Raw genomic sequence first — 15,012 nt, forward strand, 5'->3', positions numbered from 1 at the left:
ACACTGCAATTAAACCAACGCTTTTTTTTTTTGTCAAACTTTATTAACTGACTTAAAATAAAAAAATTTACAGCACATCTTTTTCTCTGATTTCACACTGCATATTGCTCATTGCAGTCATACTTAGAAAAAGTATTTACACACATACAGCAGAATATATAAACACAAGACAGAAGTCATGTGCAGCCTTCAATCCATTTAGTGCAATTTCAAAGGCCTAAAACCAGGAGACTGTGCTGGAATAGAATATTTGGATTTGAAATCTTTATGACCTAATCATTTCAGGTAAGGTTAGAAGATGATTTTAGGTTAAATCACATGTGGACAAATGTCTCCTGTATACCTTTACAGTAGAATACCTGGTCTCATTCTGCAGTATGAGTCTTAATGCTGTAAATGCAGCTTGTTTAATCACATCCTGGCAACCCGTGATACATTTTTTTTCTCAGAAAAAAGAAAAAAGAAAACATAATTTTGATGTTGTGATACACAGGACTTGAAAATAACATTTGTGTCAATAACCATCCACTGTTGAGAAATTATAATACAAGTGTGCTTTCATAGTTAAAATTAAAATCCCTTAGATACTTTAAATAAATAGATAAATAAAGCATTCAATCTTCCCCTGGGAAGTGAGAATATGCTCGATGAAATGACTTCATTTTCTGGAGATGACTTCGATGCAAAAGCACATTTAGAAACGTCTATTAAACCTAATGGAGATCAGCTGCACTTTTAAAGCACAAACAGTGTGTGGTGGGAAACCCCTTAGCAAGCAGCACAAAAACAAACCAAACAATCTGAGGCGAGCAATCATACAAGATGTGTGTGTGTGTGTAAGGCAGTGATTCACATCATCTTCACACAGGACTTCATGTCATGAGGAGCCGTTTCCCCCGTCAGAAGATTCAATTGCAATTAAATAATCTATAGGAAATTACAACAAATTAAAGTAGAAATAGTAATGTATTCAAACAACTCATATCAGGGGAATGGTGCTGGTACCCCCTGAATAATAAAATGATGATACTGTACGCTTCTTTCAGAGCCCTCTCTCTTAGTGCCAACCTCAGTAAACTCAAGTCTGCACAAGCGAAGGTCCGATCTTGTAAACCAGCAATAAATACTTAATAAACAACATCACAAATCACGAGCGGTGTGCCAATTCACAGAGGTGCGACAAAAGGTCGAGGAGGAGTGCAACTGTCCCACAATGCAATGTCCATAAGAAATGAAGGAGCTGCTTACGACTGGTCGAGGTCAGTAACATAGCTACAGGAACATCTCATTAAACAATAAAGTGCTCATCTTTGGGAAAAGAACTTGTTGAGGCAAATGCGACCGAGCTAAAACATGACAGCTCCCATGAGCCTCTGCTTTTCATTTATAGGAGCTATAGTTAGAGGATGCAGACAGAAAATGTGATGAAGTGGTAACATTTGTCCGTCCAGTTCAGTGGTAAACCCTTTTATGTGTTAAATATGGACCGATCCCAGTGTCGTGTTTCAGCTAAACAAGGAAAGAAAACCTAAAAAAAAATAAAATAAAAAGTATATTGAGAAGTGAAATCAACAAAAGCATAAATTAATCTGAGACTTTGGCTCTACACTAACTAAAACACACACTGTGGATTATTGTGTATGTTTTTTAGTTTAAGTGAAAGCACTGTAATTGAGGTGGATTTGAACACAAAATACTTGATTCACACGTAAAATGACACTGCACTGGTTGGCCACTAGAGGGCCACATGACCCTGTGTGGCCCACTCGAGGGGACTATGGATGCTGATGATGTTTGGGCAGCAGTGGTGTCTGCGGTCACTTGTCTGTTAGTCTGGTGGTCATGTCCCTGGACAGTCTGTGCAAACATGTAAACCAGTGATGGCGGTGGTGGTGGTTGTTATTGTTGTTGGCTCGGCTTCTACTGCTACACGCTGCTCCCAAGTCCTGAAGATTCAGACTGAGTCGGCTTCAGCATCTCTGTTTAAAGAGCGAGAGAGCAGCCAAGAGTCACACACAAAGGATTTGGCTCGTGCAGACAGGGTGCGTGATACATGCAAACGACAGGTTTTATTCCTTTGAACTGAGTTCAGCAATACAGCCAGGGGTACGGTGGCCCAGACGTCTCACAAGCACACACACGAAAGCAAAAGCCATGAACAGGGGCGGATACTTCATGTCATTGTTGGGGATAAACAATAAACAGATATTTTGTCAAGTGCAATTTTTGAGGAGGACAGAAATATATACATATTAGAGTAAAAATAAATATAATAGTACCCTGCTGTTACCAGTGTTCTTTATAAGTCCAGTAGTCTATGTAAAATTACATACTCGTCTTTGCAATATTCTAAATCTATATCTATAACTGCGTAATCTGCCCCTTGCCAAAACACAAATACAAGCCACGGATAAAAAGAGACTCTTGTCTCTTTGAGGTGTTATGGTCCAGGTGCTTGGAGCATCCAAAAAGGAAGAACACCTTTATCATAACACCTCAATTAGAAAGCATCTCATTCTGACTGACTTGTCCAGGTTCAGTTGAGTGGCTTTTGCGGTTGTGTTGTAACTTTTGCATTCATGTCGTGGCTTTTGCATTTGTGTTTTCCATTGATGCGCTTGTGTGAGACAGGTCGGCCACCGTACAGGAGCTTGCAGTCCTGCAGCACAACATTTAGCAGCCTACTTGTTTAGTTATCCTGGATTAAGTATGAATTTGTGTGTTGGGTGCGTGTATTTCACTCCTCACTCACAGGATTTTCTGCAGTAGTTTCTGGTTGCCTTGCCTCCTCTCCTCATCAATAGGGTAGGTCCTCAATATGAGCAGTCCCACAACAATAAGACCCACAGGCACAGGAGAGACCAGCACCTTCAGGGTTAGACTGACCGCCTCTGGTTGTGAGCAGCTGCCGGTTACATAGCCGGCAAATCTGTAAAAAATGCAGAGAGAGAACTGATGAGAGAGCAGTTTGATGAGATGGTTTGTTAGAGGGTGAAGTAGTTTGGTGACCACATGATCACTGGACTGATGAGCTGTAACGTAGAACCTATGTCACACTGTGTTAGATCACATCTGTGTAGATGTAAGCTGTTTGAGAATGCAGTTTTTCGCTTTGTGTCTGATTCCCTATGCTTCTCTTTTCTGATGCTGAGCCTGTCGGTGTGTGTTTGGCAGGGTGTGGTCTCCCGCCAACTCCTCCGCTCATCTTTCTACCCGTCCACCTATATTTCTAGTAGTCAGGACCACCACCCTCATTACGTTGTCGATCACAACAACAGCAACGACATCTTCACTGTACTTTGAATAGACAGGTGACCAGCTCTTTGTGCAGCAGCGGTGGTGCAGCTTCTGCAGTCAGTCTTTACTTGCCGCGGCTCGATTACTGCAGCTCACTTGTTCAGTTTCAGAAAGAAAAGCTGCAACCAGCATTACCACAAACCAGCAAAACGCCCATTCCAAACAGACATGTTTTGAAAGGACACTGCACAAATTGTAGTAACATAAATAAGTTAGTTTGTACTCCTCCTGTCTCTGTTGTCTGTGTCTTCCAGCCTTTTGGTAAAACCAAACATTAGCTGAGTGCTGATAACATTTTAAGGATGACAGTGAGGCTGAAAACAGAAACGAACGTGACAATAGTTACCCCCGCCAAGAAGGTTATGTTTCACCCCTGTCCGTTTGTTAGTTTGCAAGCAGGATTATGCAAAAACTACAAAATGGATTTCCACAAAACTTTGAGGAAGGATGACGCGTGGTCCATGAAAGAACCCATTACCTTTTAGTGCAGATCCAGATCCATATTGTGAGGTATGGTTTTGTTTTGGTAATTTTCATCAACTTCACAGGGAATAATTAATGGATCTTGATTTTAAAAATCAGACAAATTTAGGTGAATGATATCTATGGGTGTGTGCAGTGTGGTGCAGCTTGATTGAAATTAAGGGGACTGTTGGGTCTTGGCGGAGGTATCTGCTCTACTGAGTAGCATTACAGAGGGTATAATTAAGATTGGGTCAATATACTTACTTCAAACTGAGGGTAGAGATACCCAGGGATATCCCTGAGGCAAACTTAATGAAGAAAACATAGAAGGAGTAGAAAAGGGCTTCATGGCCATGAACATGTGGGTTCTTAACCTTGAAGTCATCCACTACATCAGGAAGCATCGACCTGAACAGACAAACACAACATTTAAAGGGAACCTTAAGACAAAATCGACAAATGTCTACTAGCACTACTTTTTACTTTATACTACTGTATATAAAGATGGAAGAAGCATCTCCACTTTCTGCCTCTATCCAGAAATGAAGCCAAAATATAAGAACACTGCCATCTTGTGCTAATGACACCTTTTGGAGCCAGTGCTTTACCAATTGTGAGTCAGTCTCAGCTGTCAATCATGACGTTTCACCTTTTTATAACAGACTAACAGACTAAAACCAAATGTACCAGAAAAATTAACACTTGAACAAACATCAGTGTGATAAGAACTGCCTAAAGTGAGGGAAATCATCTTTAAGAAAAAAAAGATTTTTATTTTTTATTTACAATATATTTAATATACAGTTTGGTCCATGTGGGGTTTAGACTCTATACTGCAGCCAGCCACCAGGTGGCGATTGAGACACTTTGGCGTTACTTTTTGGGAGCAGTCATGTCGTCCGTCTTTATATACAGTTTATGGTCAGGATCTAAGGAAGAACACAGTGAACGAATCGTTCTTACCAAGGCATGAGGAAAGCAGCTGCTACACTCACACCTGCCGCCAATGAGATCAGGTAAGATGTGATGAGGCTGCTCTGGATGCAGACGATCAGGATCATGAAGGGCACTGCCCACTGTAGAAAGAGATAGAAAGGTGTGAGTCATTCCATAACAACTTGTTCTCTTTTGATAAAGACCTTTTATTGTACCAAAAGCAAGTATTTTTACTTACTGTGATGCCAAAGTAAACTGCTTTCTTCTTCCCAAAACGGGTCAAAAACCACTGCCACCATGGGATGCTCAGAGTCCCTGATACCTGGAGAAAAAATGTGACAATGAATTATTAGCATAGTTAAATACTGTTAAATACTGTTACATGCACACAGGCCGTGTCCTTAATGTAACCATGTACTTTAATGGATGATTTTAAGCAGCACAAAGACACAGCCTTTGTATTAAAAACAGCCTTAGGGTAGATTATTTGAGTGATATGGATAATGTTGGTTTTTGAACCAACTTCGTTTGAGACAATAAGTGTGTACTCCCAAACTGTTGCTATTAGTATGTCATACAAACATTTTCTATCTGATGGAAATCAGGGAAAAAAATATATCATCAGGATTTTAAATAAACTTAGTTTGAAATTAAAGTCTTGGCTCAAGTCATGTCATATCCTGTGGTATATATGGTCTTATATTACCCTGCTTTTTATGTGGTTGCATGAAAATAGGCGACACATGATTTGCCACATCCTAGCTAACCATTTATCTGTTATAATTAACAATCAAATGAAGGGTCAATCAACCGACCAATCAGCAATCCAACTTTAAATAGCCCATATTCACAAATCACAATTTGTGTCATATTTTTTTATATTTTGTACAAGGCCAAGTAAATTGTTCTTCACTAAAATATATTAAAACTCTACCTGTGCTTCATTAAGGATTGTGGGAAATGTAGAAATCTGAAAGAATGAAGTGCCCACTGGAGGAGGAGGAGGTAAAGGGACACAATATGTTTTGTTGGAGTCCTGACTCAACCGTGACAGGGGGCAGACAACCTTTGACCTCTTGGCCACACTTGGTCAACTAATGTGAAATGACCACACAAGAACAAGACTGTCCGCGAAAACTCAACAGCATCAACGGATGAAATATTTCCATCCTGCCCCCTCCACTCTCACCTCTCCAAATATGAAACATGGTGCCAGAAAGTGTTTCCACTCCTAATCAGTGGCAGAGACCAGAGCAGAAAGCAGCAGCAGTAGGATGGAACTCGTGACCCAAAAGGTTGCAGTTCCCATGGAGGCGATGACGGATCACCAGGGCAACAAAAGCTATGCTGTGTGCGCGTCTCTCCCCTGATCTCCTGCTAACCGCGAGCCAGTGTGTGACTGGGAGAGAGGTTCCCAGGGGCCTGAACAACACCTCCTCTCACCCTGAAAATCTGCCCATTCAGCTGCCGTGTCATGGAGCTCCACATGCGAGGAACGGCCTCAGAGTAAAGGCTGAAAACCCCACAAACACTGGGGGCTTGATTTGTGCCACAAGGACTGTCAGATAGGGTTTTCTGCTGCAGATTGTACTGACAACCTCCACATCTCTCATACTGAATAAGGCTTTTTACATGGCAGAGAGTGGAGGAACTGAGACACTCACCATGATGACCAGCAGAATATTCTGGAAGTCTTTCCTGTGTCCAAGAGCGTAGGTGAGGAAAAGGGCAAAGTTTCCCTCCAGCAGCTGAGAAATAAAGAAGCATCATCTTTAAATAAACCACAGCAAAAGTTAAAGGGATGGTTCAACATCCTTGTTTGCTTTTCTGCTTGACCAGCAGTTTGCCTGATTCTTCTCTTTCAGAGTCATATTTACTCTACAGACATGAGTGGAATGAACATACTCCGCTCACTGCACGAAGAATATGCAAATAAAAGGTTTCCTAAAATGTTGAATTATTCCTTGACATTCAATAATAATCTCTACATCCAATAAGAGCCAGATAATGGAACACAACATTACCATGAAGGCCAGAGAGGTGAAGAGGAAGCCGATGACCAGTTTGACGTACGGTCCGTGGCTCATCACCATCCACAGGCCCTGGCGGAAGGTCAGGAGGTTTGATTTTTGAGGACCGCTCTCTAGAACACAACAAAGGGGAGCAGATAAGCCACCTGAAAGTCCGTGCTGTAATAGATGTAATGCACGGTAACAGCCATTGTGATGAAAGATAATCTTCTGTTATATGTTTTTAAACAGTGAGTATGTTGGCTTAAGTCTCAAATCCAAACCATTAAATCCTGTAGGAAATATTTATATTTTGCATTTTGTGCAGAGGTGGGGCTTTATCTATAACAAAATGTATAACTCAACACAGGGCCTGAAAGAGCCATGCACTAGTTGGGATCTATGGAAAAAAATTAAGGGGAGAATGTGCACACTTGATCGTAAACTTTGACTCAACATTTTGAGATGGTGAGGTTGTTAATTGAATCCAGATTATAGAAATTAAAGCAAGGGTTGGTAATTCTTGAAAAGCTCGCAAGAGCAGGCTACAATTTGAAAATATGCAAGCGATACATCCCACCCCCTCCCATCAGCCCTCTGGTCAAAGCTACACCCACAAAACACATGACCGCAGACTGTCTGACAACTGCTAAAGGAGGACTTTTATGTCTCTCGCTCGCTAAGCTCTGGCTATTGGGTCTCTCTCGCTGATGACTCGGGTCGTGTGCGTTGAGAGCACGGGCAGAGTGTGCGCAGGCAGGCAGGTCGGTTAGTGACGGACAGGTACGCCAGCCAATTGTGTCATTACGTCCGAATAAAATGATTGGTCGTGTTTATTACAGTCCTGCGAGGGACATTGAAATCTGCTTGTATTTTCAAACAACTTTATTTATTAATGCATATTAAGACGTTAAGAGGATCTCACCAAATAAGATAAAATGTGTTTCAGAAACAAATGACCAACCCCTGCCTTTTAGTACGAGATGCATCATTTAAAATTTCATGATGCTTCTTCACACTTTTAAATTCAATCAATTCGAAGTTGTGCTGTCATGTTTTTCTTTTTGCGGAGGTTCTGAGTCATTTAGTTTATGTCATAAGTTCTGAGTCCACACCTCGGTTGTAAATACTGTATCTCACACTGGCATCGAACACATGACAACTTCTTTTGTCATCTCTTGGATTCGTACCTTTTTTCTCCTTCACACCCAGAAACAAGACGACAGCACAGAGGACATATATTATGGAGATGACTCCTGAGGCCACCATGTAAGAATTTTTCTGAGGACAGAAAAGACAACGTTAGCTTGAACACTCGTGCAGACGCTGTAACAAATAGCTATATATATAATCATTTATCGGATGTCATGAAGGGGAACCATACCTTGTTGTCCAGTAAAACAGTGGTCAGGTTGTATCTGGATGAGTTTCTGCTCTCAGTGACATTAAACTCAGTGGGACAATCTGAGCCGCCACCCACGATCTGCCCCTGGATCGCGGTGCCCAGCACTGTACCCAGCACCTCCACCATCATACCTGAGGGCAACACAGGGATGTAGCATCAGAGCATGAATGGCAAGATATATGTGAAACTCATTAGATCGCACAGGAAGTCCGACGTACGATAGGCAGTGGCAGAATCCCTCTCTTTCTGGTTGTTGCTGATGAACATGGTCAGGGCTGAGTATGGCACATGGAAGCACTGTGAACAAACGCACAGTTAGATATGCAGGCAGCAGAGATGAGGAACAAAGCATTGTTGGGTGTCAACAGGAAGTACTGACCGTCTGCATTGACTGGAAGAGACAGTAAAAGATCAGGAACCAGAAGAACTTCCCCTGCTCAAATGGAGGCACGTACCAGATCAGGAAGTACGTCAACACTGCAAACGGTGTAGAGAAAACGATCCTAAGAACAAAGAGGTGATCTTTAGAGGACAAAACAAAGCGAAGATAGTGCTTCTAATTTGAGTGTTATTCCGTACTGCTTGGCTAATAAAAATGTAAAGCCTTCTGCCAACTGTTACTGTACTTTAACCCCCACTTTAATTTTTTCATTTGTTCTTCACTACTCTGTGAATAATCCCCCTTATCCACCCTCCTGGAGCTCAATGTGGATAAAGGGCTCCGTTTGTACTCCAGGTTAAGTTGAGGCTGACCCAACACCAAAATCATTCTGGCCCACCTCACTCTCCCCCCTACTCATTCCCAGTGGCATTTTTCCCCCCTCCGGGCTTTGTATGCCCCCTAGCTGAGCTCCACTCCACACCAGGGGTCATTCAAACAAGCTAATGCCACTTCTGCAACATGGTTTTAAACAGACCACAATTGGGCTAAATGTCAGGCGATCAAACTGTTAGGACTTAGGCATGGCTGCAGGGAGGTAACAAAAACACAACAAAAATACTTTATCGACAGGAAACCACACGTCCCTTTTTGGCATCGATACACCCCAACACGTTAAGAAGAACTGAAACAGTAAGTCCATTACTCAGCAAGTCTGTTAACGGAAAATACCTGGAAACTGTTTTAACAGGAAGTATAATTTAAAGTCATTTTTCAAGCAAATGTGTACATTTTTTCTATCGTATTATAGGTCCAGCTGCCCCGTTGACATGCAAAGACATGCAGGTTTTCTTCTGCTATGGTGGTAGGTAGACTAAATATTTTCAGAACTTTAGATTGCTGGACAAAATATTTTAAAGAATGTGATAAGAACATTTAGGGCTGGGCAATAAAACAATATCAATAATTATTGCAATATAATTTTTTCCCCAACATATATCGATATAATGATTATGTATTGTACAAGCACATTGATCGACCTCAGATCTGTAAAATGTTTTTAAAGAGTTGTAAACCACAACCTTTAAAATAAATAATAATGTGACATTTGCCGTGATGATTATCGATAGATTGTTATAAAAATCCATTTTACCGCTTTTGTTGAAAATCATTCAGCCCTAGAAAATTTTTGTTTTAAATCAAGATCCATTAATTATGGATTTCAGCAGTCCCACGTCCAAATCCACTCTTTTGTTTTTGAGCCATCATACAGAAGAGATGCATGCTTATAGAGACATATCATTAAACACAGAGAGAGGCTTCTTGGGCACTTTTGCACTCACACTTAGTCATACGAAACCCCCCCCCCCCTCTGGTTCGGCACGTGGAGAATGAAAAGGAAAGCCCCTCCTGATTTCCTCTAATGTCTGAGCTGGCTAGATTAACGAGAGCTAATTTAATGTGGAAATACAGGTCAACCGGCGGCTGCTTCCTACACTGACACGGCTGCCTGAACACAGGCCTCTGTACACAGGTCTTTAACACACAGTAAATGACCTTGAGGTTCATCCACTAAACACACGCTCACGAACGATGCTCAATAAAATTGCATCTTAATGAAGGATGTACTTTCAGCACACGTTCAAGGGTAAAGTGTGGACATAAGAAGATATTTGTGTGTTCTCATGTGTCGTTTCATTTCAAAACGCTACACAGGCAGCATGCGATTTTTTGACAAACCCCCTCCCAAACAGGCAAGGAAACCACACACACACACAAAGATGGACACACCCCTCATTCGTTTGAGGCTCATGGTGTGTTGTGGGCTGGACCAATCGCAGCAGGAGCCGGTAGACTCCCCTCCCCCTACCGGAAACATGCAGCTCACATGCACAGCTGGCAATTTTGACTCAAGTACCCACAGTGCTCCAGATATCACTGTGACACCATGTGGGAGAAAAATGCCTGAGTATTGAACCAGACACTCTCATGACACTGTCGCCGCCAAGTCTTTACGCCCCTCTTCCCTTTCTTCATGTGTGTCAACGAAGCTGCAGCAATTTTCCTTTAAGAGCGGGATGTCAAGGTCGTCCTTCTTTTCAAACCCACCTCCACAGTGAGCTCAGCTGTCAGCGTTGGTATCTAGATTATATTAATTTGTTTGCCGAAGCCGTTTTTGGCTCTAAAGCAGCAGATTTTAATTTTATAACCTGCCTTTTCCTCAATCAATTTTATATCTAGGCTGTTCAAGGAGCTGAGGCCGGCCCCCACAGGCATATGGCAAGAGGACAGGCATCCCTTGACAAGTTGTGAGTGGTATCACAAGGTCAGCACGTGTGCATTATACATTCACAGATTCATAGAGCTGTATAGATACAGAACAAATTTGTGTACAGAAAGAAACTGTGCTGAGATACTGTACATCTTAAACGTTTCTTTGTAGATAAATAAAACCAATAATCAGGATTTCTTAATGGCAGTAATTAAGATAAGAAAGATAAGATAATCCTCCATAATTTACAGTATTGTGACTAAATACTTTCATCTATATATTTATCCGGTATTTATTTTACTTAATTTAACAATACCAGAAATTTGTCCTTATTCCCTATTTATATAAACATAAATAGATAATCTATACATTATCTCTATTGTTAGTGTCTACATTGAGATTAAAGGAATCATGTTGTATTTTTGACCACTAGCAGGACTAAGGAGCAACACTGAGTGTGTCTCTGTTTAGTTTTTGCACAATATGCATGCTTTATGAGGTTAGACATGCAGCAGCAGGGGACATGATATACATGAATACATTTGATAACTTGGAATTTTAACAAGACAATAATTTAAATGATTTAAGGGGGAAGCAGACATGTTTTTCTGGACTAAAGGATTCAACTTTGATGAGTAGCACTGAATGTTTTCTCAGCTAACGAGAAATCGCCACAGGGCACCTTTAAAAGGTGCTGTATGGAAATGTTCTCTGCTGCCAAACATGTTTTCTGGTGGTTGATCGGGAGCTTCATCCATTGTGGCTTTAACATGACGTGAGGTTATAATATGTGGTCTAAACACTGAGACATCTTCAAAGCAGCCTTGGTGCTACAATGACTTTCTATTGGGTTAGTTTTTCTTGTGCCGATATAGCCATGCATTGAGAAGTACATCGGAAAACGTATTCCTAATATGCTCTATGCTATATGCTCTAATATGCTTCATGAGGACTGGTGATGCCCACATTATAAGCACTGTTTTATACAGACTTCATTCTTGCACTTGTTCTTTCTCGGTAGCCACTTCAACCTTGTTGCCATGGTTACTGCTAGGGGCCCAGGAGCTGCTTTTTGTCAGTACAGTTGCCTCGCACTCTCGCCCCAACTCAACATGCCACTTCCACATTATTTCCTTATATTATACTTTAATTTCCACTTTGCTTTTTGCACCTGTGCTGAAACACACGTGCTGCTGTGAGATTCAGACACTCACCAGGGCATCATGTGGCCGATGCGGGTCCATTTACTCCGGCTCACCAGGAAACCCACAGTTGGGTCTGTGACGGCGTCCCAGGCCCGGCCCACAAACAGGATGATGGAGGCATAGAAGGGATCCAGCTGGAGGGAGGAAATGGAGAAGGAGTGAAGCGTGAAACTAAAACAAAGAGAACGCTACATTCTACCTCATGTGGACAGTTCAAAAGAGCCACAACACCAACGGGCCTACGGGGACATTTTGAGGCTGTGTAACTGATTAGAATAGGGCAGCTTGTGTAGGAACAAAGTAGCATTCAAAGTCACTGTAATGATCTCATCCCTTGAGCTGAACGGTCTTTATTAAGTTCCTATTGTGTTCAGTGTAAAAGTCAAATGTTCTAATTGAGTGACAAAAGCAAACCAGCAGGGGTCCCGTTTAAGGCGCTTGACCGACCACTGCAGGATTGAGACTGTTAAACTGATACGAGGCTGAGAAGAGCAGACATGAGATACGCCCGTACATCTTAAGTGTGTTAGGCTACTGGAACTATGCAAAGATAAGGGAGTTTCCCACTCGTATCCTGCAGAGTTAAAAAATGCCTCAACATTAAAATTTCTATTTTATGTACTCCTACATCTTTTAATCCTTATCCCTTACTCCCATAACTACAAAAGTCATCTTTTTCTAAAACTATTAAGTGTTATAGAAAGAAAATTGTGTTTTTCTTGTGCCACAAATGATGCCTACATTTGTGATATGTTGTTTGGTAGTGTGTGTAACTCTTGTCAAATTACCTGAGCCACATCCAGCAGGTAGATCTGGAGAAAGAAGCCCAGAACACTGGCTGTGATCTGGTATGGAGCCCCACCGATGGCGTAGCATATTTTGCTGCGCACGGAGAGACGATTCCTCTGCTCCTTTGGCTGGAAGAGGAGAAGAGGGGAGGGCAGAGGAGATATGTGATCAGGATAGATTTAATTTATCATATTCTCAGAGGAGCTGTAATTTGTGGTGTGGTGATGGGGCGGTGGTGGGCTGTATACCCTCAACCAACCCTCGGTCCACAAAACGAATGCTGTATTAAACAACCGGTGACTGTGAGGGACTGAGATTACGTCGCCCCACTGCTCAGAATGTTAGATTATAGACAGATTAGTGTAACAATGTGGTGTTGGTTGATACACTGCAGTCAGAAAGTGGTGTGAAACTATGAGGTTACTCTAGTTCACACACACTCTCTCTCTGCATCATGAGGACTCCAGCGCAGCCATTGGCTCTGGCGATAGGATGTTGGAGGTAGTGGGATTTCATGCTGTGTAGTCAACAGTCAGCAGCCACAGCCAATCACCTGTAATAGTCGGATGATGTCGGCGAGAGGGGTTTTGCAGACTCTAAATTCACATTCGCCACACAGACACAAAAGCAGCATCACCTCATGTCGGGAGCAAACTGCTGCCTCCTCCCAACAAACAGGAGTGAGTAATGTTACTCTTCTACCAAGACCAGACTATTACTACCACAAGCTGCTGATAATAAAAGGAATGCAACCTGAAGCTTTAAAGAATAATAACATGTCTAAGTAAACCAAAGATTCTCGATTCACGGAAAATAAAATATAATGTAATGAGAGATATTTAGGGCTGCTACTTATCTATAATTTCACTATTAAGCAGTTGGCTTATTAAATACCAGGGAACTGTTAAAATGCCCATTATAGTTAAGAGTTTTCTGCTCATAAATGTGATATCGGCTGATTTGAACGTTCTTATCTTGACATAATTTTCTGGCCATATTGTTTAGCCTTGTAGCTGCGGAATTAGAATTAAAGCTGAGGTAAAATTCTAGACTGTATACGGATAAACTACACCTTACCATAGAAAACACCCACCTTTGGGAATAATCTGGGAGCCATTAAACATATAACCAGATACATTAAGATTCATAGACTGGTTTAATATGCATGTAAATCTGTGTGTAATCCCTCAAAGATCTTGGTTTTTTCAATATTTTTGGCATACAAGTTGATAAATATAAAGTTGATTTCAGTCTCTAATTTGTCCAAACGGCTCGTGCATCAATAATCACGCCGCTCTGAAGCAGCAGCACCACGTCACGCTTCTGCAGAACATCTGTCTCCATGAAACACCGCTGTATTTAACGTAGTTTGAAGGGAATGTTTTAAATTGTCTCTTAAGAAGCCGGTAGGTAAAGCTCAGATTCATCAGCTGCCCCGAGGACAAACAGACTGCCAGAGGAAGCGGGTGGAATTCAAACCCCGAGGACCAAGTCAGGGGAGTGTTGGACAAACCGAAAGGAAGTAACGAACACATTTATACAACGTCTAGTTTATATAGGCGCGTTTTTACGCACATGGATAAAGAGCGCAACACAGAAGCCTCGCTTAATTTCAATCCCACCACATATCATATCATATATAATTGAGAATATGTGTATCTATATATCTCTTGGCACTTACCATTGTCGTCTTGATTTCTGTATTAATAGGTTTGACTGTTAATAAACGCGCTGCGCACTGTTCCGCGCCCTCCCCTCGTGCCATCGTGGCTCCAAGATTTTTGAAGAAATGTCTTCGTCTTTATTTGTGTCTTTGATATGCTCAAACCTCCGATTCTCAGTAACACGTTGTATCCGCTGCTCTCTCTCTCTCTCTCTCTCTCTCTCTCTCTCTGACTGTGTGTGTGTGTGTCTCTCTGACTCAACTCTCCGTGTCGTGTCCCTGATCATTCAATTCTACTACGCCGCCTACGTCACGGTCTGCTATGACGTGACTATCGCATGTTCCGTGTCCTTCAGGTGCTGCGGGAAATTACAGCCCCAGCAGTTTGTCCGTGTATTTACACTGACCTGCAGGCTGCATTCAAAGTCACTTCATCCCCACTGTGTCATATATATATATAACTCACTGCTATACATTTTATCACATACAAATCATCAACCAACGATGTTTAACTGGGTAAGTCTCAATGGTTGTTTATATATTTATAATATTATATAAATGTGCGTTTAAGAATTGCGTTTAACTAGTTTAA

General features: G+C 41.6%; 1 protein-coding gene across 1 annotated transcript; it reads right to left on the reverse strand.

Annotated features, from left to right (window-relative positions):
- Positions 1–12: 12 nt before the first annotated feature.
- Positions 13–14,702, reverse strand: LOC118116945 (sodium-dependent lysophosphatidylcholine symporter 1-B). Its single transcript, XM_035168939.2, has 14 exons — positions 14,439–14,702; positions 12,757–12,885; positions 11,978–12,102; positions 8,492–8,615; positions 8,331–8,409; positions 8,092–8,243; positions 7,898–7,988; positions 6,723–6,841; positions 6,363–6,446; positions 4,937–5,020; positions 4,726–4,838; positions 4,027–4,170; positions 2,753–2,929; positions 13–1,979 (listed from the first exon to the last, which is right to left on the reverse strand). Exons 1-14 carry the CDS (start codon positions 14,520–14,522, stop codon positions 1,955–1,957), a joined length of 1,530 nt encoding a protein of 509 aa, XP_035024830.1. The 5' UTR covers positions 14,523–14,702; the 3' UTR covers positions 13–1,954.
- Positions 14,703–15,012: the final 310 nt, after the last annotated feature.

This window comes from Hippoglossus stenolepis, chromosome 10 (genome assembly GCF_022539355.2).
Source record: "Hippoglossus stenolepis isolate QCI-W04-F060 chromosome 10, HSTE1.2, whole genome shotgun sequence".
Lineage (NCBI taxonomy): Eukaryota > Metazoa > Chordata > Actinopteri > Pleuronectiformes > Pleuronectidae > Hippoglossus > Hippoglossus stenolepis.